At 45.6% G+C, this 22231-nt stretch overlaps 2 protein-coding genes across 3 annotated transcripts; both read left to right on the top strand.

Annotated features, from left to right (window-relative positions):
• Positions 1 to 191: 191 nt before the first annotated feature.
• Positions 192 to 9004, top strand: LOC140593250 (integrin beta-2-like). The gene is made up of 16 exons (XM_072717214.1): positions 192 to 340; positions 1989 to 2046; positions 2286 to 2377; positions 2760 to 2952; positions 4013 to 4183; positions 4393 to 4634; positions 4793 to 4951; positions 5164 to 5259; positions 5637 to 5726; positions 5828 to 5962; positions 6086 to 6276; positions 6443 to 6675; positions 6780 to 6996; positions 7558 to 7751; positions 7983 to 8149; positions 8625 to 9004. Exons 1-16 carry the CDS (start codon positions 284 to 286, stop codon positions 8688 to 8690), a joined length of 2361 nt encoding a protein of 786 aa, XP_072573315.1. The 5' UTR covers positions 192 to 283; the 3' UTR covers positions 8691 to 9004.
• A 1335-nt stretch (positions 9005 to 10339) lies between these two features.
• On the top strand, positions 10340 to 20410 carry vil1 (villin 1). Of its 2 annotated transcripts, none has more exons than XM_023809934.2 (20): positions 10340 to 10483; positions 12375 to 12471; positions 12628 to 12702; positions 13115 to 13311; positions 13662 to 13770; positions 14095 to 14205; positions 14280 to 14482; positions 14570 to 14648; positions 15912 to 16010; positions 16452 to 16605; positions 16859 to 16959; positions 17058 to 17195; positions 17285 to 17443; positions 17603 to 17782; positions 17954 to 18099; positions 18192 to 18336; positions 18446 to 18634; positions 18828 to 18896; positions 19151 to 19285; positions 19573 to 20410. In XM_023809934.2, exons 2-20 carry the CDS (start codon positions 12397 to 12399, stop codon positions 19684 to 19686), a joined length of 2478 nt encoding a protein of 825 aa, XP_023665702.1. In that variant the 5' UTR covers positions 10340 to 10483; positions 12375 to 12396; the 3' UTR covers positions 19687 to 20410. The 2 variants fall into 2 exon arrangements, with proteins under 2 accessions (XP_023665702.1, XP_023665700.1); XM_023809932.2 differs by having other exon boundaries at positions 10415 to 10533.
• The last annotated feature ends 1821 nt before the right edge of the window (positions 20411 to 22231 follow it).

The raw sequence follows: 22231 nt of genomic DNA on the forward strand, positions 1-22231 counted from the left end.
CTGTCCAGATGGGGGATACTCATAATCAGGTGCTCTGACATCAGATAGTGAATGATCAAGGCCTCTCCTCCCCAGCGTATTTCAGGAACCCCCCTCCCATTCTCATTCTTATTAAGAACCCTACATGACCTCTCTTACATTGTGGTTCTCTTGCTAGCCACTGCAGACTTTTGATAGGTAAAACTGCGTTGGGGGAGACAAATCGGTGGGACAATAGCCTGCCTGTTACCCCGCCTACTCTTTCCTGTCATGTGAGGATACTTAATGCACTTCGCGGCTTGCCATGTTTGGTAAGTGCTGCGAGTTATCTACCGGAAGACATACTGCTGCCCTGAATGCCGTAAGTACCACACACAGAAATTCAGCTTGAGACTGGCAGCTATTTCCTCAGTTTTGGTGATTTTGATTAGCAAGTACTTTTTGTGCAATAACAGTGTATGCTAACATGATGTTGCAGGTTAGGACTGTCCTACATTTGCAGTATTTGCCTCGTGAAATGAAAATGACTTATTTTTGGAAAGCAAGATGGTTTCAATGTTTATGTGGGACTGATTCCTACTGAAAGAAGGTCTGAGACAGACTTTTGCCAGACTCAATGCCCCCAATAAAAAGGCTTCTCTCTAAGACAGGGGTGGGCAATCTTACCCAGAAAGAACCGTTGTGTGTGCCAGTTTTTGCTGAAACTTTTTCATTAGATAACTAATTAGAAGACTGATTGTCTGAAGAATCTTTATACCTGGATTTGAACAGCTGACCTAAAAGTCATCCCAAAAACCAGCATACACACTGACCTTGTGTGAACAAGACTGCCTATCCTTGCTCTAAGAGTTTAAATACTTCAGTATTTTTCACGCAGGATTTCTGTCCTTAATTCCTACGTGTGCTTGTATGCTCTGGGGTTCGTTAGCTTTATATTATATTATATGAGGTTGCAAACATGACATGATTATAGGGGTGGTTCTGGGTGTTGAACAATATCATTGAATAAGGATACATGATAACATATTTATGGGAGTGGCTGCTTGTTATGGTCACCTCAGGAGACACCCTGAGGTAACCTATGAGACCTGCGTGTTACTGTAAGTTATTGAATAAATTGTGAGTCTCTTTATATTAAAATATATCTGCTTTTCTGTTGGAAATTAGTTTTGTTCAAAACCCCAGTTTGGTCTCATCTTCAGTGTTCCAAAAGGGGAAGTGTTGCAAGACTTTTGACAAGACAACACGATGTAAAAGTTTCAAAATGAGGAAGACCCACAAATTAGCAAAAAGGCTGATGTCTGGATGACCATTTAAGGTGACATCTATCATGAGGTCCATCTTCTGATGGTTGGTCAGAGATTCTTACACCTAGAGGAACATCACTGTTTCCTGAGATATGTATAAACACATGGCATCTACCCCAGCAGCAATGTCAACATAGGTGTGCTGAGCATCAGGGAGCTAAAAGCCAGCCAGATGATGCAGTGCTCACTTTCGGTTTTCTTATTTTCTTTCAAAAGGCTCTGCCTTTTGCCAGGCCACAGTTGCAAATAAGCAACCCGTTCTTAATCTGTCTTGCCTGGTTAAATAAAGGTAAACAAAAAATAAAAATAAAATAAAAGAGAACATCCGGCTTCTCAGGTTTCCAACTGATGCTTCTAAAACAGTAGCCCCCAGCTTCAAACTGTGCTGTGTGTTGCAGTTGAGATGCGGCAATTTCATGGGCCTGCATGCTGCCTTTGAAGTGGTCGGCTCACTCATGTGCTTGTGTTGTCCAATCACATAGCATCACAGTGTGAATTTCCACTGAAATACTTTCATATAATTTGTCCAAACCAATCCTGCCGCTCAGGAAAGGATGGGCTAAACTGTATCATAATACTTCACTGGCATGAAGAAATTAGGGTTACCGGCTGTGGTGTTTTCTAAGGATCTGATGTTGCCATGCTTTGGGTATTTTGGGAAGATTTTGGGATTAATGGCGACATTCTCTTTCCTTTTAACAGGAAATGGGGACGGGGGTCATGTTGACTGTTGTCTTTTTGCTACTGACCGTTAGAAATGGTAAGTACAGTCAGGGGTGGGTTTTCTGTTGTTTCACAAAGAACCCATGTACATTCCCCCTTCTGCCCCCAGCAGTGTAGTGACTGCTTTTGGTCAACAAAACACTGCCACTAGGTGCAGTATGAGTCTTATTCCAATACTCAGAGCTGCCTTGAATTTGGAATATAGAATATGCTTAAGAACCCCACACAGACACACACAGTCACATAACAGTGTTGTGTGTGTCTTCTCACCCCCAGCCCAGTCCCAGGAAAGCTGTGTGAAGACTGTCGTCAGGTCGTGTGCAGAATGTATCAAGTCTGGACCCTACTGTGCCTGGTGCAAGCTGCTGGTAAAGAGCACCTTCATCTGGCCACATTGCATCTCCTGCACATACCGACCCGCGGCTCCTCATACCAATGCCAGAACCTGATCCCGTTAAGCTGGCCTGAATTCAGGGAGCTTAGGGGCAGAAAACCAAAACTTCTTGGGTAACAAAATACAAAATGAGTGCATTTTTATACATGCCATCTTGGAAAAAGGAAGTAAACCAGCTGGAAAGGTGTATGAGTGCCAGAACTATTCATTTCTGGGGGAGTCTGATGGCATCATACCTGAGGAAACACTGTTCTATATGCAGATCTATTTGCAGAAGAGCTATTGTCCATCGATAGACTTAGCATGGACCTTCCATCATGAAGCCACTAGCACTGATGCCTCTGTGTTCCTGGCAGAACTTCACCAAGTCCGGCGAGCAGGAGGCAGTGCGCTGTGATATCATCAGCGTGCTGCGTGAGCGTGGCTGCGGAGATGCTGACATCATCTCCCCACGGGGGAATCACCAGTACATAAAGAACTTGCCACTGACAGGAGGGTCTAACCCTGTGCAGATACAACCGCAAGAAGTGAAGCTGAACCTCCGACCAAGTGCGTATCCAGCCAGAGCTCCATCCACCCAAATATATTCTTATGTTTATTCCTAGATCCATATCAGTAAAATGTCACTGTAGAGGGTAGGAATTGGGGGCTTTGGGTGGGGATGCTGTAAAGCGCTTTGAGACAATGTAATGTTGTGAGAACGCGCTATACAAAATAAATGGAATTGAATTAAGAACATAAGAACATAAGAACTATACAAACAAGAGGAGGCCATTCGGCCCATCGAGCTCGCTTGGGGAGAACTTAACTAATAGCTCAGAGTTGTTAAAATCTTATCTAGCTCTGATTTAAAGGAACCCAAGGATTCAGCTTGCACTACGTTATCAGGAAGACTATTCCAAACTCTGACTACACGCTGTGTAAAGAAGTGCTTCCTTAAATCCAGTTTGAAATGTTCTCCCGCTAATTTCCACCTATGGCCACGAGTTCTTGTATTTGAACTAATGCTGAAGTAACTATTCAGTTGAACAGCATCCAAACCTGTTAGAATCTTATAGACCTGGATCATGTCCCCCCTCAGTCTCCTTTGCTTGAGGCTGAACAGATTTAGCTCAACTAACCTTTCCTCGTATGACATTCCTCTAAGACCAGGAATCATTCTTGTGGTTCTACGCTGCACCTTTCTCAAAGGCCGCAATATCCTTTTTAAGATATGGTGACCAAACCTGCACACAATATTCTAGGTGAGGTCTCACCAAGGAATTGTATAATCTTAGCATTACCTCCCTTGACTTAAACTCCACACACCTGGAGATATACCCCAACATCCTATTGGCCTTTTTTATTGCTTCCCCGTCTGGCGAGAATGAGACATGGAAGCATCAACATACACACCAAGGTCTTTCTCATAATCAGCTACCTTTATTTCAGTAGGTCCCATAAAATACCTGTACTTTATATTTCTGCTCCCTACATGGAGTACCTTACATTTGTCTATGTTAAATTTCATCTGCCAGGTGTCGGCCCAGTCAACAGGATTGAATTTAAAAATGGCTAAAAGCAAACAAACAGGCTTTCAGAATCAGACTTATTTTTCTTGATTTTCCAGATCAGCCTTGGACCTTCACCTTCAAGTTCAAACGGGCAGAGGGTTACCCAGTAGACCTGTACTATCTCATGGACCTCTCCTATTCCATGAACGACGACCTGCAGAACGTGAAAAGTCTGGGGAAGGACCTTCTGAAGGCCCTGCGGCAAATCACCAAACAATCACGTATAGGTGAGTGTAGAGGAAAGGACTCATCATATTTGTCTCATAGACTCTTAATGGAGACCTGTTCTTCTACATCAAGGGATGACATGACCAGGCTATTCAGCCAGTGTGTCTCCTGCCCAGCACTATGTGATATCAAAAATAAAGCGGATTGGTCAGGGTTGTCATGCTGAGGTCAAATGGCGGGGTAACACATATGTCTGTTTGTGCTGCAGGGTTTGGCTCATTTGTGGACAAGGTCGTGCTCCCATACACGAGCACCAACCCCAAGAGAGTGCAGAAACCCTGCCCTGATAATGAGCGCTTCTGCCAGCCGGCATTCGGCTACAAGCATGTGCTAAGCATGACAGACAATGAGATTCTGTTCAATAAAAGAGTCTCGGAACAGGCCATTTCCGGAAACCTGGATGTCCCCGAGGGGGGGCTGGATGCCATCATGCAGGCTGCAGTTTGTGGGGTGGGAGCCTCAAGACACAGGGTGGCTGGGGGGGTTTGGCCTCCTCAGACATTCCTCGGTGCTGGAAGCCCAAAAAGGCAGCATGCTGGCTTCCAGTTTGTTGTCTACTCCCTTATGTGTGTGCCCCCCCCCCCCATAACACTTCCTGTCATCAACAGGACAAGATTGGCTGGGGTAACAGCACCCGGCTGCTGGTGTTCACTACTGATGCTGGATTCCACATGGCGGGAGATGGCAAGCTGGCAGCCATCTTGGAACCTAACGACGGGCGCTGCCACCTGGATGCCAAAATGCTGTACTCGAAAAGCAGTGAGATGGTGAGGAGGAGGGGCACAAGGGGGTGTTCCTTTGGGGGCTCTGTCAAACGTCACCATCTGAATGCACTTGCTGTCCTGTGTGATGCTTCAGAATTAGTGTCTAGCTGCAAGGTCAAGCTCACTCTTAAATTCAAGCACCTGGTTGCTTCTGTTGCCCCCCTGGCCAAGCCGATAGACTCCAGATGAGCCTAACCAGCCTGGTCTGTTCCTAGGATTACCCCTCTGTCGGTCAAGTCATGCAGAAGCTGGTGGAAAACAATATCCAGCCAATCTTCGCCGTCACCAAGGACGTGGAACCAGTGTACAGGGCAAGGCTACCGTCTGGTCACTGAAAGCACAGGAGCATACATGCAGCTTGGCTCTCTATAATGCCTTGTGACTGCTATGCGATTAACTGTTAGCTGGGCTCTACAGGAGTGGGAAAAGCACAATGAGAAGTGTAAACATGTTGCTGATAAAAGGGAAACAGATGGAATTGGATAGTGGGAGAGTCACATGGTTTCTGACAGTCACATACTATACACAAGCCAAAGGACAGAGTGTAAAAAAGTGAGCCCAGGCTGCTCGAATAAAGTAAAAACCCACATTTTACCATGATTGATCCTTCGCCGTGATAAAATGAAACAAATCAGCAAGTACATGAAGAGGGATATTTCATGATATTATATTTTTTGCCTTAATACAGAGACTGAAAGACATCATTCCCAAATCAGAGGTCGGTGTGTTGACTTCCGATTCAAGCAATGTGATCAGTCTGATCCAGAACGCATACCGGGTGAGCACCGGTGCCCCTCTCGGGCCATCCAGCTGTGCGCTCTGCGCTCTCTATGTGTGCTCTGTCATCTACATGCTGTTGTCCCCTTCGTATCTTCACAGAACCTTTCATCTAATGTGATTGTGACTCATGATGATCTTCCCGATCATGTGACCGTCATGTACACATCAAACTGTCCTAATGGGGATCTGCCCAGCATCAGAGGGACATGTGACAATGTGGGGATTGGGAAGGAGGTTGGTACCAAGTGCTGCTGTCAGGTCAGAGCTGTGGGAGCTGGGATCCACAGTGGCCCGCTTCCCAGATGGCTGTGAGTTTGGGTGTGGCCCTGTGCTCTGACGGCTGTGCTGTGTGTGCAGGTCGAGTTCAATGTGACTGTCACAGCCCACAAGTGTTTGAATGAGCAGAGCTTCCTGATCGGACCTCTGGGCTTCAGGGAGAAGATCAGGGTCAACCTGACGACTAGGTGTGAGTGCGAGTGTGACGACAGGAAGGACAGCAATCACCAACACTGCAATTCACAAGGTCAAGTCAGCTGTGGTACCTGCAGGTGAGTCTGCAGCTCAGATCCAGCGTTCTCCCGGTGCACATTAGCAACTGATCTTCTCTTAGTTAAAGTCAACATGTTGACAGCAACTGAATATGTGCATTTTTGGCACATCTGAAATTAAAGGTCTGCTGCTCTTTGCGTTTCTGGGGGTCTGTCCTTCTTAAAGCTGCAACAAGGGCTTTGTGGGGCAGAAATGCGAGTGCAAGATCGGCGATAAGAGTGAGGCAGAGCTGCGACAGGCGTGCATGCCCGTCAACGGCTCCATGTGCTCGGGCCAGGGTGAGTGCGTGTGCGGCGTGTGCCACTGCTCTCCTGGTGAGGATGGCCGCAGCATCTACGGCAGATTCTGTGAGTGTGACGACAGAAGCTGCCCACTCTCCCGGGGGCAACCATGCGGAGGTAGGGTGCCCCCTGCTGACCCTTCGTTACACTTTGTTACACTCTAAGCCCCCTAAGCGTTCCTAAACGTTCCCTGTTTTCTGTGCCATTCCACCCCCTATCAGGACAGGGCCGGTGCTCATGTGGAACATGCAACTGTAACCCTGGGTATGAGGGCGATGCCTGCGACTGCAGGAAGTCAGATAACAGGTGCCGGACAGGCAATAAGGTCTGCTATGGGCGCGGCAACTGTGTGTGCGACGTCTGCAATTGTACCGTGGGCTACACGCGGCCGTTCTGTGAGACCTGCCCCGGCTGCCCGGCGCTCTGCGAGAGAGTGGCGTAAGCATGTTCTCGAAAAAAAAAACCCTAACACTAATGCTAATGTTAACTCTAATCCTAACCCTAACAGTCCTTGAGCATGCATTTGCATGATTCTGGTGTGGAATCAGTCACATTAATGATTTTGACTTTCTGACTTTGATATAATCACATACATACGCATTGGTTTAGCAGCCTTTCTCGACTTATCTAATTGCCTGTCAGACTCATTTCTGAGAAACTCGCAGTCACTCTGAATGAGCTTCTGCAAACCAGATTGTTGCTTCAGCTGGATGTTGTGAACACAGCAGAATTTGCAATATGACACCACAGAAAGGGTCCGGATGCTTTTGCAAGGTGTTCTACATTGAGAAGCACATTGATGCCGTCGTTGGGCCCCTGAGCCCAACCTTGCACCGTGATCAAGGTTGCTCTCACACCAAAGGGGATGAATAAAGTATCTCTGTTCTATTCCCTAAGGGATCATGACTCCCTGAGGCTGTGCTCTTTGGGGTCCTCATGCCTTGGGCAGTGCAGGTGCAGGCCAGCCCTGTGTATAATGTTGCTTCCTTGATATTTCAGGAGCTGTGTCGAGTGCCATATGGATGAGCGGAAGGGGAACTGCTTGGTCTGCCAGGGTGTGACCTATAGGGAGGAACCAGACCTGAAGGAGCAGCGGCTCTGCAAGCGCAGGGGGACCGACGGTTGCCAGATGATCTACAGCACCAAACAGCTGCAGGGTGTTGAGCAGTATGAAGTCATCTTTAGGAATAAAGGTCTGTGGTGCTGTGGAAACATTACTGTTTCACACATGCTGGGCGACAGCGCTACGTAGCTCACAGCAGGTTCACCTCCAGCCACATTTGAGGGGGCAGTGTGTGTGTGTGGCTCAGTGGTTTAGGAAACTGTGCCTGTGAGCGGAAGGTAGCTGGTTCAAATTCTAAGGTTTGCAGAGAGATTTCACCTTTGCATGTTCCAGGGACTAGCTGACTCTGTCTGCATTTCAGAGTGCCCAGAGCCCCCTGATCTCCGCCTTATCATTGGAGGGACCTTCTCTGGGGTGGCCCTAATCGGGATCCTTCTACTGCTGGCCCTCAAAGCTTTCATACACATGAGGGACCTCAAGGAGTTCAGGAGATTTGAAAACGAGCAGAAGAAGTCCAAATGGAGCAAAGTGAGTGTCCTTCTGGGGTGACAGCAGTGAGGCACAGGGCTGTTGGGGGTGGGTTGAATCATTCTGATTCAAGTATGTATTGCTTAGTTTCAAAATGGTAGACAGCAGCAACCTCCACATCAGCTCTTCCTGACATGAATAAAAAAAAAAAGAATACATGATGCAAATAAAACCAAAATAGACATGAGAGGGATAAACAAACCCCCAGGAAATACCATGTGCTCATCTGGTACTGGAAATGACCCCACGTCCTTTTCATGTCATCTTTTAGTTGGAAATGCTTTGGGCAGACCCTTTAAATGTTCAGACACAGAATTTTAAGCATCTTAAGAAAAGAGATTAAGATAAAATTATGTATAACTAGTAATCTGTCCCACGAGAAACCGCCAGGGCTTGGTGAGCCAGAGGAACCATGAAGCCAGACGCACAAGATTGTTTGTTTTCATTGCTGTCTCTTTCGCTTGTCCTTTGGCAGGCAGACAACCCGCTGTTCAAGACTGCAACAACCACCGTGCAGAACCCAAACTTCGGGGGGGACTGATGTGCGCAGTGTCAGACCTTACAGTATGGTGAGGTTTAGTGCAGTGCTGTCCCAGACAACACAAGGTCAGCTCAGAGTAGGTTGTAGTCATGGCCTGTGGATGACTAACTGTACACCAGACTGCAATCTTTGTTATTTTTACTCTTCCTACAAGTCTGTTTGCTGTGATAAATGCTCGTGCTAGTACCTCTCAGCTTTGGAAATGCTGTATTGCTAATGGTCCTGCTCTCTTTTGTGCCACTTTGTCAATGTGGGGTCAGAATATGTAAATTATAAGATCCTCTATTTGCAAAAACATTAAATGGATTGAGCCAGTTGTGTGTCGTGTTTGTTGCATTCTCCTTATTGGGCAGTTAGCCTACCCATCTGCCAGCAGCCTAGTAGCGTTATCAGCATTCACAGTTTACACACAACTTCTGCCAAATGTGTATCCCAGGAAGCAGCAGGATTTCTTCCTGGGATGGCCTGAGAGGAGCTTATCAAGAGGGTCTCTACAGCACCTGGAGAGATGGGTTCCTCTGCACATGAGGAATGTAGCTAAACAGGGGCAGCCAGGAAGCAAGATAGGAAGTGTCCCCAGTTATGTAAGGGGGGAGGGGGAGGTGCTGAGGAATTACTTAGAAACAGAAAAGGTGAGTTTGAATAATGTACTGGGAGAGGGAGAGTAGGGGGTGAGAGAGAGAGAGAAAGAGAGAGAGAGGGAGGGAGAGAGAGAGAGAAGGGAAGAGAGGGAGACGGAGGCACGACCGAGGACAGCAGCATCCCTTACAGAGGTAGGTGAGCTTCATGTTGACAGGTTATTTCCAGGCCTTTTTCAATTAAATTGTATGTTGGCACCTTCCAACTGATCTTAATTCACACTTATGGGGGTAAGTTCTCAGTTTTATCTAACTTTGGTGAACCTTTCTGAAGGGGTACTTGTGTTGGGGGGCACCTGCTGACCATAATGGTAGGGCTGGGGGGGGGGGGGTGGCACCTGCTGACTGTGACTGTAGGGCTGCAGGTGGACACCTGCATTCTGTGAACATAGGGAGAAAGCTGGGGTATTCAAGACACTTAATCAGAAAGCGATCCTAGTTCAGATTGAGGAGGTGGGCTTGGTAAACCAGCATAGTGTTAGTTAGGCTAATTCCGTGTTAGGTGAACAAGAGAAGGAGTTGGGTCACTCTGTGGGAAAGGCTGAGCATTTCTATGAATGCCTGTGCTGTGGGCGATGCCCTTCTTCACCAAATTGTTATAGGAAAAGAGAAAGTGAAAGGCTTCTGGAAAAATCGACCTGAACAAAGTAGGAAAATTGCAAAGACAAACACTTGGCAGCACAAGGTCTGTGGGCTGGGGCCCTTTCAAAGAAAGAGTGAAACGAAACAGGAAGCAGGGGGGGTGAATATGTATGCCCCTCTCTATTCCTCACAGCCCTCTGGTAACTTATAACTGGCAGGAAATCAGTCCAGGGGCCAAAGGGCAGGCAGCTGACATACAACATGAAGGGCTCCTTTCTGAGACAGACGGGGAGATTCCCAGTGTCTTACCACGCATTTTGAAAAAGCTTAAGCCTTGGTGGATACCTAGAATCCTTCCAGCATCTGAGACCCTCACAGCAACAATCCCTACCTGTCATGGGGATGGTGGTGACACACACCAGCATGCAGAACGCCCACATTTACCATATATGGGCATGGAAGTGACAGGTGTGGCAGGTGATCAGTCAGCGAGACTAGCCGTGAAGTTCAGTCTGCGTGATCCTCCAGCCGTCAGCCACTTGCCTCCATCGCAGTGCTCCCCCCATGCAGCAGGTGAGTCCTGCCTGGCCCGCTTCAGTCCCAGGTCCGACCCACTTTCGCAGGTAATGAGCAGCTTTACATTAAACCATGCTTGAAGGAAGAGTAATATTCGATTAAATTTCATTTACATCGATAGCAAAAGCAATATAATGCAATGAGTACAGAGACGTGAAATAAATGTGGAGAAGTGCACGGTAGATCAAACGACAGCAACAGACAGCATGGACAGGTTTATACATGGGAAGCTTCTTGGCTTTGATTGTAATTCCTTGGCTTCGATCTGCTGTAATACCATACCCACTCTCTTTCATGTGGGAGAGCACCTCAGCCGAGCTCCATACAGCTGCATGGCACACTCGCAGAGGCTCAGTGCTGCCAGGGCAGCTGGAGTTAGGCCATGCTAGAGCTACAGCAGCTAGGATGACCTTTCTACCAGAAAGGCACCTGAGCGACTGCTATGTGTTCAGAGCTGGAGGAGGAATGGGAGGGGGGGTGGGCCCACGCACTGCTGAAATGGTTTCCTCAAAAAAAACATCATCCCAGCAGAGGAACATTAGGCAGGATCAGATGTGTCTGCTAGCTGGTGTGTGCTATGCTAATCGCTAACCTCATATCCAGAAAGATCAGTGCACTGCTACCTTTGTACTCTGCCTTTATCGTGCTTTCCATAAATCAGATTTATTTCCATGTTGCCACAGTGACAGCCACAAAAGGTAACCTTTGCTAATCATCCTATTGCTAATTCACCCGCAATGGGCCCACTCAATCTCCCAAAGCCATAATCCACTATCATTAGACCTCTGGGCAGTTGTGTAAGCTGATAGCGATAAGCAGGGCAATAAAAGAGCTTCTGCGAAGTGCCTTGTAGTACGGCTGTGGCAGTGCTCACAATGTTCGCATGGAGGATCAGTTCTTAGAGCAGAACCACACAAACAGCGGCTGCCTGCTTATCATGCTGAAGCGCCAACTGAGCTTCACTGCCCTCATGGGGGGTCGGGTTCTTGATCAGAAAGGAGGGAGGAACATAGGCACAGAGGCCAGCTGCCCTGCACCATCCGCCAGGAGCCAGGCACCGTAACGACAGTCCCCCGCACGTTCAAATATTTGGTCAACACTGAAGGAGACATGTCAGATGACTTTTACTGTCGTAAGCCGGGTGATTCACAGAAACTCTAAATAACGAAGTGAGTAACTCAAGTAAAGTCAATCATTTAGTGACTACTTAGAAGTTTATCAGTTTGACTGTAATGCCTGTCTATTTTTGGTGATATGTGCCTTAATAATATAGCACATTACTACTCTACACTTTTCATGTCTAAATCTTCCATGTATAACTGCTCCCTATTTGTTTACAGCTTACATACAGTTTATGGTGAAAGATAACCAGATAATTAGACAATAACCTGCTGCCCGCGAGTTCCATGGAACAAAGCCCTGTTTTGCAGGGGGTGGTGCCTACAGAGGTGTGCCAGCGTGAGGCAGGGGGAGCCTGGGGGCTTGTTATGCTATCGCTGATAAAAGACACTGTTTGGAGTCGTTCTTTTTAAAAAGCGGGTGATTGTTTGGTCCTGAGGAGATACTGAGGCAGATGGGACACTTCAGAGTCCCCAGAGAGTGGATATGTTCACAATGCTCCTGCTAATGATGAGGCTGAAAGTCGACCATCATCCTCTTACCTCCTTAATGCAGCAGGATTAGGGAGAAGGTGCAGAATCTGTTAATGTCATCACACATGTCATTATAATTCAGCCCTGAACAGGACACATAGCCAGACTCTCACAAACATGCTGAGAGGCCATAAAAAGTAAAAAAGTAAATAAGTACCCATCATGGTTCCATGCAACAGAGAGTCCGTGTAACAGCATTATTTTGTCTTTCTTTCACTTCCCCCTCACCCACAAAGGCATTTCCCTGAAGCTGCTACCATGTCACAAGTCAAAACACCAGTTACAAAAGTGCTCAATAAAACAACCCCAGGCCTTCAGATATGGAGGATAGAGGTGAGAAAATCGAACCCCCATCTAATGGCAGAAGTTATGCCATCTGATGTTGCGTCAGATAGAAACATGAAGAGCACAGAAATAGAAATGTGTTTCTAATCTTTGTAGCTCTTGGGTTTTGGAAACCACAGTTTTGAAATATGTTTGTCTGCACAGAACATGGAGATGGTTCCAACACCACCAAAGACTTACGGGCAGTTCTTTGAGGGGGACAGCTACATCATCCTAAACGTATGTCCTATGAGATGCTGACCACAGTGTGCAGCTAGACATAATTGGACTGACTCCCACTTCAGCATGCTTTTCCAGAAGCACATTTCACATAGGCAGCAAACGGCCCATCACCAGGCTAACAGTCACATCATTTAAACATTTAGTAAATGCAACACAAACCCACTCACACTATAAAGTAAGAACAAAGGATCAGTTTTAAGACTAAATCACTTATCTAATAATATACCTCCTCAAATCAAATCTTTTAGTGTAATTAAAACATTTCTGGTCATTTTCTATTATGTTGTGCAGTTGTTGTCATATTATAACCACAGATAGTAACACAGTGTTTCATACATCTTGTCCTTCATTGGTTTGCCTGTAAAATAAACACACACTCATTCTCTCTCTCTCCTTCGGGCTGATGCAGACCCAGAAGTCCAGCAGCAGCTTCACGTATGAAATCCACTTCTGGCTGGGCAGGGAGACATCACAGGATGAGCAGGGGGCGGCAGCCATATACACCACGCTGATGGACGAGCACCTGGGGGGCGTGCCCGTGCAGCACCGTGAGGCCCAGGGCTGTGAGAGCGACACATTCCGGGGCTATTTCAAGCAAGGAATCATGTGAGCACCCCGCTTCCCCCACTGAGCTGGACAGGAGCTACGGTGACCCCAGTTAACCGGCCCATTTACAGAGTTCAGCCCATACGCCGAGGCACACTCAAAACATGAGCTTCTTCTGAGGGAACATAACATTGCACCTTTTTCAGGAAGTCGCCATTCTGCTACTGCAACATTCGATGTAATAAGAAACGACATCCTCAACAGGGAAGTTAGAGGCGGTTAGCACATTTACTTGACTAATGTTTAAAGGTCACTGCTGACGCCACCACCTTCCCATGCACATCCTGGGGGGGAGGTTTGGGGAGAGGGTACTGGTGTGTCAACCATCTTGACAAGGCCCTCTGACACAGGTACAAGAAGGGCGGCGTGGCATCGGGCCTGAAGCAGGTGGAGACCAATATTTACAACATCCGTCGACTGCTGCACGTCAAGGGGAAGAAGCACGTTGTGGCCGGAGAGGTGAGGAGGGCCACGTCCAGGTTTCCACAAGAGAACAGGCATTTCGGTACACGGTGGACTGACCCAGTTCCAGGTTTCAAACCAACCCCTCCCTCCCCCACCATCTTTGATTTGCCCTGTGGGCCATGATGTGAATGATAATCCCAGTAAAAGTCTGTTTCGCTCAGGCTGCTTAGGTCAAGCACCCAAGTAGAACTGAACAGCCACTTCTTGTAATCACAAGCACCGTTATTTAACCGGCATATCTCTTGCTGCCCAAAGTCAGACCTGAGCACATGTAATCTTTGCGATGCAGGCTTTCAGTTCGATATTTTTTGGGGTCAGGTGGAGGTGAGCTGGGCCAGTTTTAACAAGGGCGATGTCTTCCTGCTGGACCTGGGCAACCTGATCATCCAGTGGAATGGACCCTTGAGCAACCGCATGGAGAGACTCAAGGTAGGCCTGCTTCCAGCGGAGCCAGTATCGAGTCCCACCGCTCAGCCCCTGTTAATCAGAAATGCGCCTCACAGGGCATGAACCTAGCCAAGGACATTCGGGACCGTGAGAGGGGTGGCCGGGCAAAGGTGACTGTGGTTGAGGGTGACGATGAGAAGGCCTCTGAGGACGCCATGAAGCTCATAAAGCAGGTCCTTGGGGAGAGGCGGGAGCTCAAGGATGCCATCCCCGATGAGGTGGTGGACCAGAAGCTGAAATCCAGTGTGAAGCTCTTCCAGTGAGTTCTGTCCAGGATGTAGCCACTTTGCTGTGACATGGAATGACATTTAACCATGTGACATTTAACTCCTACCCTCTTCACTAGAATCACAGATGCTGAGGGGAACATGGTGGTCCAGGAGGTGGCCACCAAACCTCTGACCCAGGACTTGCTCAACCACGAGGTGGGTTAGCAACAAGAGTGGAATTGATCACACCAAAACAATACACACAATTTCGGACACACCCATGTAGCATATACCATGTTCAAACATTCAAAAAGTGTATCACATTGAATACATGCATAATAAAACAATTGAGATCTGTTAAAATGCCTAAAATTAATAAGTCAAAGGCTGTATAATGGAAGACCACAAATTTTAACCAATTTTAATATAAAGAGACAAGACTTCAAATCGTCAGCTCAGAAAAGTACTTGCTAACAAGTCAGTACCATTGAAGTGGGTTCCTAAAGCCATAAGTGTATCATGGGGACTGGGCCCAGAAGAGGTCTCGTATCTGACACAGCAGACAGATTCAGGGATCTGGCAAAGAGTTCAGTCCAAACCAGGAAGTATTACACAGCTCAAAAGAAGAAATACCACCAAATACAAAGCAAATGGAGGGAGGGACAAAAAATGTCTCAACCAACCAAAATAAGGCAACTCACAGGGCTGCATGTGATAGCAGCAAGGTTATCCTTAGTGAAAACTAAAAGCCTAAACTAACTACCGAAATCAAATGATATCAAAATAAAAAAGTACAACTAAACAAAAACTATTAATATGCCTTCTGAAACTAAAATAAAACAGACATCAAATATGTTCTGTTACCATAAAAAATATCTAAAGTGATATGCTTACCTTTAATGACCATTAATAATACCTGGAACATGGCCTTGCCCATTTTTAAGGCATTAATACATAATATGCATTGTGTATTCATGTAGAATTCTCTATAAACCAGACACACATAATAGCTCTACAACCTTCAGTCTATCCTTAGAAATAAAATTACTAAAAGTTAAATATATATATATAAAAAACTAAATATGATAATATTTAAAACATAAAAAATAATAAAACCATACTGAAAACTAAGAGTTAAACGGGATTTCAAATTAAACACCTAAATATAAAAACTGAGTAATAAAAAAAACTATAGTAACACTAGATAGCATGGACTGATGCACCAGTGTCTCCAACTGAAGCAGGAAACACTGGAAACTGGTAAACCGACAATAGTGCCAAAGAAATCCAGTGACCGAAGGCCCATGTAATATACTAACCACATCAGGATGGCCCATATTTGTAGTGTTTCCACTTTACATTATTTGAGGGTGATGCTGAGTTGGACTGGGGAGTATAAGTACTTCATGAAGTGTGACCCTGGATGTCCTGGTGCATTTCCGACATCACTCATCAATGACTTTCTGTTCCCCAAAACAGGACTGCTACCTGCTAGATCAGGGAGGAATCAGAATCTTCATCTGGAAAGGAAAGAAGGCTTCCAAGACAGAGAGGGCTGAAGCTTTGAATAAAGCAGAGGTGAATATGACAGTGGAACGGTAAAGTAATACTGCACATGTAACATGCTCGAATACAGAACACCCTTAGTGTGCATTTCCAGCAAGCAGATTTTTTCTTCAATACAGTTGTTCAATTTGTATGATGTGATGGCTTCCTATTTAGCTATAGTACTTATTAGTTACTTAAAGTTCATTGTTAAGTACGACTTAAGGTTTCTTCATCACTTTAGCATTATATAAATTATGTACTATTGTTATAAATATACATGAACTGTAAGGAGGAGATATGGGGGAGCAGTATGTGGCTCATTGGGTTAAGGCACTGTGTCTGTGATCAGAAGGGCACCAATTGAAATCCCTGGGTTGGTAGAGTAACTCACAGTTGAACCTTGCTTTCTCAACTGTACGTTGTTTTGAATAACAACAACTGAGAAATATAAAATAAACATTTTCAATTTAGGCATACAAGAAAGCAAAGGGCTACCCTCCCTCAGTCAACGTGGAGATGGTGAACGATGGTGCCGAGTCATCAGTGTTCAAGCAGCTGTTCCAGAAGTGGACCGTCAAGGGCCAAACAGTGGGACTGGGAACAACACATACACGGGGCAAAATAGGTAAGTGTGGATGACGCAACTGGGAAGTCAGCTGGACGAGATGTTCAGGTTTAGTTCTTTAAGCAAAGGCTGGAACATTCATAACCAAGGAGAGATCCACTGGTCTCCTCAAACAGTGTTCAGAATTGACCTGTTTTAATACATGAGCACAGTTCTGAGCAATAAACTTAATCTCTAAGATGGTGAAAGTTGCTTTAAAAGCAGCTGGCTGACATCTGCCTTCACGTTTCCATCAATGAACTCAATGCTGCAGCCAAGGTGGAGCAGATCAAGTTTGACGCCACGTCCATGCATGCCAAGCCTGAAGTGGCTGCACAGCAGAAGATGGTGGATGACGGCAGCGGTGAGGTGGAGGTCAGTGCTATTCTTCATGGTGCCTCCTTTAAAAACCAAATATGCAAACATACTGAAATGAAGGCCATATTTTAACATGTCCCGGGGGCCACCATTAGGTATGGCGGATAGAGGACAATGAGATGGTCCCCGTTGACAGAAAGTGGCTGGGCCACTTCTATGGGGGTGACTGCTACCTGATGCTGTACAAGTACGAGGTCAGCAAGAAGCTCCACTACATCCTCTACATCTGGCAGGTCAGTAGCTCTGTGGTCTCCCCCCAGCAAATGGTACAGCCAAATGCCAGTCACTTTCTCTAACCCCCTGCATGATACCAACGGCACAGGGCCGGCATGCTACCACTGTGGAGCTGACAGCATCCGCTTACCAAGCTGTGATCCTGGACCAGAAGTACAATGGGGAGCCAGTTCAGGTCCGAGTGCCCATGGGCAAAGAACCACAGCACCTCATGGCCATTTTCAAGGGCAAAATGGTCATCTATGAGGTAGGTTGGTACAACTGACTGACTTACCCCTGGTGGTGTCTCCAGAAAGCAGACAGTTCAGGACGACTTGCATGATGACCTATGGTGGTCCTGCCTTCTAATCTTGTTCCCAGTGTTTCCAAAGTTATGATGTCTGACTCATGTGTCCTGGGTTCCCAGGAGGGAAGCTCCCGGGAAGGAAGCAAGCAGCCACAGTCTAGTGCCAGGCTCTTCCATGTTCAAGGCACCAATGAGTTCAACATCCGTGCCACTGAGATGCCGGCTCGCTGTGCCAGTCTGAATTCCAATGATGTATTTGTGCTCAAGACAGACATCTGTTGTTACCTATGGTATGGAAAGGTAAGACAGCCCTCGCTCTCTGTGGATGTGCATATTTACGGGAACCGCATACTGAGGAATTGGAACCATTACAGAAAAGGTGCTCTGTCATATCTAACTGCCTTCTGGATGACGTAACTGGGTTTACTACCTGCCAAGCTGGAAAATAACAGTGCATCCTGAACCATGAAGGGCTGCAGTGGAGATGAGAGAGAGATGGGGAAAGCCCTGGCAGACATCATCTCCAAGAGGGAGAAACATGTGATTGCTGAAGGCCAGGAGCCTGCAGACTTCTGGGTGAACCTGGGAGGGAAGTCTCAGTATGCCAACAGCAAGAGGTAATACTCACGTCTCCCAAGCTGACTGGCTCTCTGCTCAACCACTCTCTCTTTAAGAGACACTTACTTCTGACCCTTGTGTCAATGACAAGGCTACAGGAGGAGAATCACAACATTTCACCCCGACTGTTCGAGTGTTCGAATCAGACTGGGCGCTTCCTGGCTACAGAGATCACAAACTTTACCCAAGATGACCTGGATGAGGATGATGTCATGCTGCTGGACATCTGGGACCAGGTGAGGCAACATAATCCATTGACTACCTTTGGTCAGCATTAGAAGGTCTGCTATACAGGCCACACTCTACCTAGAATAATCTCTTTAGTAATGACCCACACTCTTTCAGGTGTTCCTATGGATTGGGAAAGGTGCCAACCAGACTGAGAAAGATTCGGCAAATACTATGGCACAGGAATACTTGCAGACTCACCCAGGGGGTCGTGACATAGAAACGCCCATTCTGCTGGTCAAACAAGGGTTTGAGCCTCCCACCTTCACAGGCTGGTTCCATGCCTGGGATGCTCAAAAGTGGAGCGTGAGTCACCCATCCATCAATTATCGCCTCAATCCATCAACAATTTAGTCAATTGGACGTAATAAGTATATAAACAGTAGTAGAACCAGGACGATTTCTGCTGCCTGTGATTGTTTGGCATAATTCCTGAGATGGAAATCATGTCAGCACTTCATCATAAGTCCTATACCTATACTGTACTGTATGCCTCAAGGATGGGAAATCTTACGAGCAGCTGAAAGCAGAACTCGGAGACTCTACTGAAATAATCAAGATTACAATGGTAAGTCACCTTCTGGACAAATAAGAATAAATACCAGAGCACTCTGTTTGTGGTAGCCAACTCAATGTTTGAAAAGACTTCAGGTATGAAATCATTCTACTACCAGCTGACTCCACTCTTCCAAAAATGGGTAGTTTTTGGTTTATAAGAGGTCATGCATCTGGAGCTCTACAGACATACACTAATGTCTTGGTTAACAAGTACACAAATTCCCTGACATCTGAAAGTCATGTTTGGGTTGTTTCTAATTCTAGGATGTAGCAAAACCGAGCAACTCCACCATGGTGCAGAACTCCATTAGCACAACCCTCCCTACATTCCCTGCAGACAAACTAATGAACTGCCCAACGGAGAACCTGCCGGAGGGTGTGGATCCCACCAAAAAAGAGGTCTGTACCCACAGAACATTAGAAGGAAAAGGGTGGGGGACGAGATTCATGAATAAAAAAAAAGAAATTAATAAAGTCAAAGGTTCATAACATATTCTTCAAAAAAAAAAAAAAAATCCAGAGCAATAAGCTGTTCTGGCACATGTACTGGTTAAACCAATAAATAATTCAGTTCATTCAGAGCACAGCCACATGTCAACCTTTGGCCGACAGAGAGCTTTTGTGACAGTGCTCCAAACATGCTGTAACGCACAAAGTTCAGCTGAGCTGTGTCCCCCTCAACACAGGAGTACCTCTCCAATGAGGACTTCACCAAGGTCCTGGGCATGGCACGACCTGAATTCTACTCCATGCCGATTTGGAAACAGAAGAACCTGAAGAAGCAGATGGGCCTTTTTTAGAGCTGGCAGCAGCAGAACAGAGCCTAAGACAAGCCTGCTGAAGAGCATAAAACCAAAATAGCCTGTGGTTAAAGTATAATTAGTATCACTGTGACTTAAGTGTTGCAGCACTCACAGAAGTACTTCTGGTGCAAAATGTGAACTCTGTGTTGCCTGACGAGAATATTTAAGCATATAAATGCATGAGAAAATCATATGACCTTCTGTAATTCTCTGGAAATGTAAGAATGTAGCATTTTTGTACTACTAGTGTTAATCAAGTTTTCTAATGAGACCCTCTGTGGTAAACTGTAATTCCAGCCCACATCAGTAGATCTAGTCTGTCCCTATGACTTCCCACCTATACCAGCAGATATACTATACCACTAGATGATCCACCCTACAATAGTAGATTCAACCTACACCTGCAAAATCTAACGATTCTTTGCTTTGACTTTCTGCCTTAACCCCATCTTCTAGGGAATTTACGGTGTTATAATATGATGTCAGTTACTAGGAGTAATTCACATAGTTCAAGTCTAATGACCTTTCTGAAGTCATAAATATAATCTCATTCCCATGTTTTGCTACATGTTGGTTTTTCCCTCCTCTTCTCATCTGTGAACTCTGATCATTGTTTTCATTGCCACGGGTTAGCTCTTCACCCAATCTCCAAGTCATATGGTCCCAATTGCTGCCGTGATTGGAGCCGATGCTGAATGCAAATAAAGTTACACAAACATGCCAGCTGGGTTTATGTGCATTCAGTGGCCTGTACTATGAAGGGGGTTTAACCAAATCAGACTTAACCCCAAGGTAATTTGCGAATGCGAGGTTGACAAAATCAGGTTGACTCCATCGGGGCTAATCAGTACTACGACGCCAGTTAAGAAGTTGATTTGTTAAATCGGTGTTAACTGCATTGGAGTTTGTGCGCGTTCACATAAATGGAGCACGTTCAGCAACGCAAGGCACCGTTTGACTCGTAGCGCGATCTCCATATGTTTCACGGAGGAAGACTGCATGCTAATTATGCAGGGTTATGAGGAGTTTAAATCAACACTGTAAAGAAAGTCCAATACCACTGCAGCCAACAAAAGCAGGCAGGCTTCTTGGCAACGTATTGACGACGGATAAAATGCATACGTACATTTTCACGGTCATAAAACGTGGTCTAAAATATCTCACGACCGAGTATTAGACAATTAAGTGTTTTCTGAAAACAATTGAAATACTGTTAATAATTACAGAGGCTAACAGATGCGACACAATTCAGAAGTCACCAATTATATGCTGCTAAGTAATGTAATGCTCCCTGAAGTTCCATTACTGTAATGTTACTCATAATGTAAACTTAATGTTAACAATAACTGATCCGATTTCAAATAGTAGTGGAAAGCGTACGTGGCAGCAAGTCAAGATGAAATATAAAAACATCATGTCAAGTGGTAGGGCTATGTATTTATATTTCTACTCATTATGAAAGATTTGTTGTGTCTAGCCTCCACTTAATAGCATGTTTCTATGTTTTACAGCTAATAAAAAGGTGTCTGTTCATATGACACTTAATAGAAGGTGAGCCACTGTTTAACAAACAATTAAATGATTTACAACAGGACAAAACAGAAGCATATGTGTAGTGAGAAAACGACTAGGAACCTGTCACCGCAGTTAAGTTAGCCTCATATTCCATATTCAGTTTTCTGGCTTTAATATCTTTACGGAAGTAAGGTGGGCGTTTTTAATGACAGAATTGTGATGTCCAGTACACAGACATCGATGCACACCGATTATTTTTCCGCTTCAAAACATTTTGTGATTTGTGTCAAATCATGTTAATAGCTAATATAATAGGTCCTTTCAGCCTGTGACATGATGGTTTAGTATTTTGGGCTCATGGCGACTGTTCCACACCCCTTTGTTTCCCAGATTGCTTTACATACGAATTTTAATTAATTTTTGAATGTTCGAATGTATCTGTATACTCATAATACTGTGCAGTCGACAATACATGAATGGGTTACTAACTTGAAAACTAGACAAGACAGGCACATCTAATGAAGTGTGCTTTGATCAGTGGACAACAGGGAACAATGCACACCCCTTGGGTTTTCAGAATAACATTCTCTGTAACAGTTATTAATTAATACATTTTATGCATATTATATGCCATGCTCCATTTCATACATATTAACAGAGAGAGCCCCTCACAATTTGCGCGTCAATGTCGTACGGATCATCCAGGTACGCTGGCATTGTCTTCGGAGAAATTGTAGTGGGAGGGGCGGTGCTCATATAGGGCTGGCTTACGCGGAAACCTCGACTTAACCAAGAAGAAAAACTGCTCGGAGCAGTTTTGAGATTTAGCATAAATTGCCATAGCAACATGTCTCGGCTAAAACCTACCCACCTTTCGTAGTACGGGTTAATCGCGAAGTTACACCACACGTCATCCAGTTACTCACAAAGTTACCCCGATAAGCCAGTTACCCCGCTTCGTAGTACAGGCCCCAGGTTATGTTAAAGTCTATACCAGGGGTGGCCAATCTTACTCGCAAATGGCCTG

The sequence above is a fragment of the Paramormyrops kingsleyae genome, chromosome 1 (assembly GCF_048594095.1).
Source record: "Paramormyrops kingsleyae isolate MSU_618 chromosome 1, PKINGS_0.4, whole genome shotgun sequence".
NCBI lineage: Eukaryota > Metazoa > Chordata > Actinopteri > Osteoglossiformes > Mormyridae > Paramormyrops > Paramormyrops kingsleyae.

What these genes read in the sequence shown, in the direction of transcription:
- LOC140593250 (XM_072717214.1), top strand. Translation starts at nt 284, where the DNA reads ATGTTTGGTAAGTGCTGCGAGTTATCTACCGGAAGACATACTGCTGCC. An exon ending in CACCAAACAATCACGTATAG is followed by an intron (nt 4,184 to 4,392) that starts GTGAGTGTAGAG and finishes TTTGTGCTGCAG; the next exon opens with GGTTTGGCTCATTTGTGGAC. An exon ending in CCGGGGGCAACCATGCGGAG is followed by an intron (nt 6,676 to 6,779) that starts GTAGGGTGCCCC and finishes ACCCCCTATCAG; the next exon opens with GACAGGGCCGGTGCTCATGT.
- vil1 (XM_023809932.2), top strand. Translation starts at nt 10,475, where the DNA reads ATGCAGCAGGTGAGTCCTGCCTGGCCCGCTTCAGTCCCAGGTCCGACC. An exon ending in ACATACACGGGGCAAAATAG is followed by an intron (nt 16,606 to 16,858) that starts GTAAGTGTGGAT and finishes TCAATGCTGCAG; the next exon opens with CCAAGGTGGAGCAGATCAAG. An exon ending in AAATAATCAAGATTACAATG is followed by an intron (nt 18,897 to 19,150) that starts GTAAGTCACCTT and finishes TTCTAATTCTAG; the next exon opens with GATGTAGCAAAACCGAGCAA.